A 6,352-nucleotide genomic window follows, 5' to 3' on the forward strand; every position below is an offset into this window, starting at 1 on the left:
CTGAAGGAGACATGGAAATTCTATGCAAATATTTGACTTAGTCCTGCCCGGCAACTCAAAAGTAAAAGGATGGCACTGTGTTATTACGTTCAGGGCGATCCATATAATGACAGCTGTTAATGATAAAGGATATAACATATAACACGTGGCATCTCCTCGTGCTGCATTTAAAGCCTAAAAAGCTGCTTGTTGCTGCTGATTGTTGTTGTTTCTCCTCTGTGAGTCTCGCTGTCCGCTGCGTTTTTGGAACAACACCAAGAGGTCACGGCAAGCTACAGCAATCCGTAATCAGTGACGCACAGAAATTGAAGAGGGGCTATCAGGCGTGTTGAGGACGCATGGCTGCTGGCCTTGGGGTTCAAAAGATCTCATCTTTTGACAAGACAACAAACATGCTGGTCTCGCATTAACGCCGTCACCGATCTGCTGACTGGGACATTGTTTTTGGTGTGGGTCTGATATTCTATTCTGGATCACAACACAGGACCAAAGGACACCTGAATGACATCATCGGTCAGGATCCACTATTAAGTCATATTCATATTTGTATTCTATGTAATTTGTGAACGAATATACCACGTTTAAGAATCTCACGGGTATGATGTAAACAGTTACAGCCCCCCACGTGTAACTCAAGCTTGTGCCTTATGTAACGTGCCGACAGCTGGAAGTGTTTTCCCCCCCAAACACACTCACGTTTTGTACTGTAACAATGTTTTCCCTGTTCCTGTGAATACTTCACCCGCAGGATTCAGGATTCATGCTGACACACAATAACCCATTGATAGTTTTTTTGGTAGGGATGTCATTGAAGGGTTAAATCTGAGGCGCTTCGGTTTTTTGAATGGCTCAGCTTTTTTTTTGCACTTTTCTAATACAAACACATCAGGGTTATTAGAGTTCAAACGTCACCATATTGATCTTTATGACACAGCGACACTCTTATGACTGCAGTGTTGCAAGGGAAGTAAATATTTAAATGTTCTTTCTTGTGGTCAATTCTTTCTTACTGTGGGCAGCAGTTAGGATACAGGCTGAGTCGAGTTTTTATAAAAAGGTTTAAATGACAAACAGGGAAATTTCATGGAAAAAAGGAGCTTTATTGTCAAAGGTTGATTGAGGAACTGACAGAAACTGCTAAAAAAAACAACCAGAACAAAAAAGAGAACAGGAACACATAAAGAAGAGTGAAGGAATGCTGCGACTCTGTGTGTTCCTACACCTTTTAGCCCCAAACTGACAGAATAAATAACGTTTTTTGGAATACACAGAATTCATAAAAAGTAATCGCTCGTCCTCAGAGTTGCACAAAGATGCGACGCCTGACATCAGGCCACGCGGCGGCTCGTCCATCTTAAAGTGCACAGACGACGCAACTTACGTAAATGTACACCCCTCGATTTAAAAACAAATTCAAACATTCAAGTTATTTAACCAAGAAAACATCCCAACGAGTCCCCCAGTCGTCCGCGACTACTGAGGTCTACCACACAGATTCCCTAAGCAGAGTCACAGAGTGGCAGATAGGTGAAGAAGGGTGAAGAGAGGAGGGGGGGAAGAAAGGAGCGTGGAGGAGCGAGGAGGATCGCCGAGGCTGTGCAACGTCGGCGTCGCTCCAGACAAGCATAGCCCTTCTGCGTTTGACAGAGACGCGAGAGAAAGACTACGTGCAGGTCAATGTTTCTCCGTTCTCTTTGGTCAGTCTACAATATGTACAAACAACACGCCGGCTGATTCTCTCTCTCTCTCTCTCTCTCGGCCTCAGCTGGCTTGAGCGATGCGCGTTTCCGAGGTGAAGAAGTTGAGCATGGTCTGGACGAGCTCCGGGAGGTCGTAGTCGTGCTTCCAGCCCCAGTCCCTCCGTGCGTTGAGGTCGTCGAAGTTCATGGGCCAACTGTCAGCTGGAGGGAGATATGAGAGAGAGAGAGAGAGAGAGAGAGAAGGTCGGTGAGGACGGTTCGGTTCTGATTAAACATACACGCAGGTTTTAAAAGGTGACACCCGGTGAGACACGTACCGATAGCCTGTCGCACGGTGTCGATGTCGTACGTGACCTCCAGCTCGGGCATCTGTTTGTGGAGCTCCTGCGCCAGCTCCTCGGGCGTGAAGCTCATGGCGTTGATGTTGTAGGTCCGCATGCTCAGGGTGTCGGCCGGCGCCTCCATCACCTCCAGGGTGGCGCGCAGGCAGTCGTCGATGTACATCATGGGCAGCCGCGTGTCGGGTTTCAGGTTGCACTCGAACTTGCCTGTTTTGATGGCGTCGTGGAAAATCTGGACAGCGTAGTCTGGAGGGGGAAACAGGAAATGGTGAGAAAAAGGTCACATGTCACGTCAACTCTGTGGCATATGTGCGGTTACATAAGTAACATGTGAGGAGTACAAGAATAGAAGTGTGAGATTTAATGTGAGCGCGTGGTTGGGTTTCACTCTCTCTCACCTGTCGTGCCGCCTCCGGGGACGGAGTCGGCGGAGATGATTCCTGGGTAGCGGAGGCAACGGAAGTCTAGACCGTAGCGGTGGTGGTAGTACTAGAGGAAGAGGAACGAAAGACTTTATTTTTGATTGCACAGACAAAATAATGACTCCTGAGTAAATCTAAGATCAATATCCGGAGCTCTCACCTCTCCCATCAGCTCAGCGTGGACTTTGGAGACGCCGTAGATGGTGCGAGGCCTCTGCACGCACAAGTCCGGCGTGGGGTTGCGGGGAGACGTGGGGCCAAAGGCGCCGATGGTGCTGGGGACGAAAAGGCGCAGGCCGTGCTCCGCCGCGATGTCCAAGATGTTGTGAAGGCCTGGGAAAGAGATAAAGGAGAACATAAGGATGCCGCACTTCAACTGACGCACTCATTCGTTTCCGTGTTGTCCCGAGAGGAAGCTCACTCACCGGTGATGTTGACGGAACGCGCAAGGGCCACGTTGGCCTCTCCGACCGCGCTGAGGAGAGCGCTGTAGTGGACGAGCCACGTGATGCGGTTGTTCACCACGATCTCACGCAGGTTCTTGTAGTCCAGGATGTCGGAGTAGATGAAGGGGCCTGAAGGTGACATATTTAAGAGTTTAACATCATATTTGCGTATTTGTTTTCCACACATGTCGTCGATTGAGTGTAACAAACACCGATATGAAAACAAGTTCATTTGTCACGACTGCAGGCTGTTAATTGTCACATTCATTCGGCCCTTTGACGTCTCATTATTGGAACATCTACTGTCCCATATTGATTTGTGAAGAGGCAGTAATTCAGTTTTACGATAATTGGACTTCCTGTCTGTGAGAATCGCTATAAACCAGAGAGGGGGGGAGGGGTTTCCGTTCTGTTCCACCTCTGTTGGCAACTCCAGTCTGATGCAAATCTTGACTGTACGTACGTTGTAACACATTAACAAATTTCATTCAACTTTCCCTGGCCTTTTTCTTGCCAAAAACCTGAAATTGCCACACACTGATTGTGCCATGTTCAGTGATGTAGTGACGTCTGAGCTATTGAGTCAAACGTCAGTCTGGGCCGCTGACCTAAAAGGCCTCATGGACATGTGAACTCGTTGTACTGTTGCTAAATGACTCACCGCTGTGGAAAACGTGGCTGGGAGGCTTCCTGATGTCGGACAGGATGACGTTGTTCTTTCCATACCTCTTCCTGCAAGATGGAAGCGGACAAGTTATGCAAACATCTGTGCACGCTTTACAAATAAGTGGCAAGAAGGTCTCACGTGTCACACCAGTGTGTGCGTGTGTGTGTGTGTGTGGGGGGGGGGGAGAACACCTACCTCAACACTTTAGCAAGCCCGACTCCAAGCTGACCAAGGCCACCTGAAAGAGAGAGAGAGGGGTCAGAGGTTATCCTATAGGAGGCAACACGTGAGCGGTAGATAATAATCATCATTTCTTGTTTCCATGGAGACTGACGTAAGGAAGAAAGAGCTATATGATAAAAGGTCACACATGTTAACGCCGACCCACACAGATTGTTATAAATACTGTAGGTGTGAAACCCCCTGCAGAGCACATTCCCACATCTCGCCGCAGCTCAAACAAACCATCCAAACTGCCATCGATGCACAATGAGCGTGCAGATTGTCCCGTACCTGTTATGAGCACCTTGGGGTGATCCGTTTCGGAGAAGGACACCGAGTGGAAGCTGGCGTCGGATGTCACCTGACGCGGGGAGAAGCTGATGTTGCGCACCGCCACTGTTAAAGGTTGGCAGCCGCACCCCGGGGTGCTGAGCAGAGCCTGTTTGGCCACTTTGCTGAGACTTCTAACCACAGACATGTTATCTGCAGAGGAGAGGAGAGACAGAGAGCAGGTAGTGAGACATTCTGTTCTTTCACAGGCCTCAAGAGGCATTCACCTCATCACTCATAACAAAAGAAAGTTTCACATTTGCATGTCCTGTTTGGGGACAAAGAGCACAGAAAAGACCAAATAAGCTTTAACATCTTAGGTTTCAGCCCACAAAAGTCACCAATTGACGTGAATAACCAGAAATATAAGAGTATGGAACTTTTGTTTTCAGAATTATTTCACTTCTTTAAGAGATGCATTTTTTTCCAACAACACCGCCACGTCACGAACAGCTGCTCCCCCCGCGCGCCTAAACCTCCTCATTCCACTCAGGCACCATTTCATGTTTCTGCGCGTCTTTTTTGGGGGGGGAAACGCCGCCGCATTCCGCTTTTCCGCCTTCGGACCCCTCGCTCGCGCGCTTGTGCCACGCATCATTATTTAGGATGAGGCGTTCACTTACCGTGACGGGTGCTGAGCTCTGGGGGAAAAAAAGGAAAGCGGAGGGTACTTTGAGAGTATTTATAGTGCCCTGCCTTCGCCGGGAGCCAATCAGGGAGAGTGGGCGTGTGGGCCGGCGGAGGATGAGGCGACGGCCACGGGAGCGCGTCTGGAATGTGGACCGGTTCAGGAACGAAGATATGATACATGCAAGAGCAAAAGCGTTCATAGCTTTGTTTGCTATGTTTATAAAGGAAAGCAAAGTAACCAGACATCCACGACACCCAGTTTTTTTTTTACTACAATAATACTAATAATAAAACTACTAGTACCCCTAATAATAATAGTTTTTATTTCCATTTCGCTTTTCCAAGGCTGGAGGTTGAATAGAGGGATAATGGATAACTATTAAGAAAAAGAAGAATTGAGTTTTTAATTCAATACATTGAAGGGAGGTCATGGGGGGGCAGATCCAAAGTTTAACCACCCCCCCTCCCACACACACACACCCCGTGGATACGAGCCCAAAACTGGGGAGGACAGTATGTTGCAGGTAACCAGGGGAGGATGGAGGATGGGTCTGATGTGGGAGTGAGCAGCAGCAGCGCTCCTGTGCCAGCCCGATACTTAGCCTGAGCAGCAATGATTAGAGTTTTTGTATCTGAACCGGCTCCAAAATAACCCGCAGACAGGCGCCAAAAAAAAGAGAGAGCCTATGATAGGATGGATGAGCCAATGACCCTCGTGTCTGGTCTTCATGTGGCACCATCAACCTCATCAACCTCATCATTATTATTCAATCTGGGGCGGCTGCCATGGTGACACGCTTAAAGTGATTATCCAGGCATTAAAACCCAGTTTGATTTCATTCTAAATATGAATGAGGGAGGAAGTCCCTTTCCGATTTATCCCCCAGACTGGCTGACTCATCCAGACAAAGCCGAGCCGAGTGTGCTGAGCTGGCACACGGCCAAATATCCACCCGTCTCATAGTTACAGTCTCAGCCCGGCACATTGAATGAATGAAGCTACAGAGCTGCACAAACACAGTTTTTACACGGGCGCACCTGTTATAAAACAAGCATCTGTGCGTAAAGAACGGATTCGAGCTCATACTTCAGTTTCTAAATTCAACATTTGAAGGGATATGGAGCAATAGAAGAAGCGGGTAACTCACCGATGATCAAACAGAATTATGTGTCCAAAAATCCGGTCTGGCGTCGCTTTTGCTTTGACGAGAATGAGTCGCGCCTCGCTCCCCTCCTCGCTGTGTGTGTGTGTGTGAGCGTGTGCGTGTGTGCGAGCTCTCTGACGTGAGGAGTGTTATCTTCGTCAAGTATTGCATCAGCTGCCGCCTGCAAGTTCGGCTTATATGAGCGACCGTCCGGTGTTGAGGGGAAGCCGGCATCGCCTCCCATTGGTGGAGCCTCGGAGGTGCGGTCCTCCCTCGCAAGCCACGCCTACACACCTGACGTCACCGGGCCACCAGAAACTCCCAGTCAGCGCCGAATTTGAGACCATCGAGTCCACAGAGGGCCGGTGGTTGATCTGTTAGTGATGCAAACAACAACTACTAATAAGAAATATGGGTTAGATTGAAGATTACATTAAAATTGACACTGA

The 6,352-nt window shown here is 48.6% G+C and overlaps 1 protein-coding gene across 2 annotated transcripts; it reads right to left on the reverse strand.

Moving 5' to 3' along the window:
- Positions 1-1,079: 1,079 nt before the first annotated feature.
- tdh (L-threonine dehydrogenase) lies at positions 1,080-6,088 on the reverse strand. Of its 2 annotated transcripts, none has more exons than XM_076170877.1 (9): positions 5,907-6,088; positions 4,090-4,281; positions 3,772-3,814; positions 3,571-3,641; positions 2,889-3,038; positions 2,624-2,796; positions 2,440-2,530; positions 2,018-2,287; positions 1,080-1,901 (listed from the first exon to the last, which is right to left on the reverse strand). In XM_076170877.1, exons 2-9 carry the CDS (start codon positions 4,274-4,276, stop codon positions 1,762-1,764), a joined length of 1,125 nt encoding a protein of 374 aa, XP_076026992.1. In that variant the 5' UTR covers positions 4,277-4,281; positions 5,907-6,088; the 3' UTR covers positions 1,080-1,761. The 2 variants fall into 2 exon arrangements, with proteins under 2 accessions (XP_076026992.1, XP_076026991.1); XM_076170876.1 differs by lacking the exon at positions 5,907-6,088 and adding an exon at positions 4,752-4,953.
- Between the last annotated feature and the right edge of the window lie 264 nt (positions 6,089-6,352).

This window comes from Genypterus blacodes, unplaced genomic scaffold (assembly GCF_046128005.1).
Source record: "Genypterus blacodes isolate CSIRO-AG114 ecotype Tasmania unplaced genomic scaffold, CSIRO-AGI_Gbla_v1 ptg000233l_1, whole genome shotgun sequence".
NCBI classification, from domain to species: domain Eukaryota; kingdom Metazoa; phylum Chordata; class Actinopteri; order Ophidiiformes; family Ophidiidae; genus Genypterus; species Genypterus blacodes.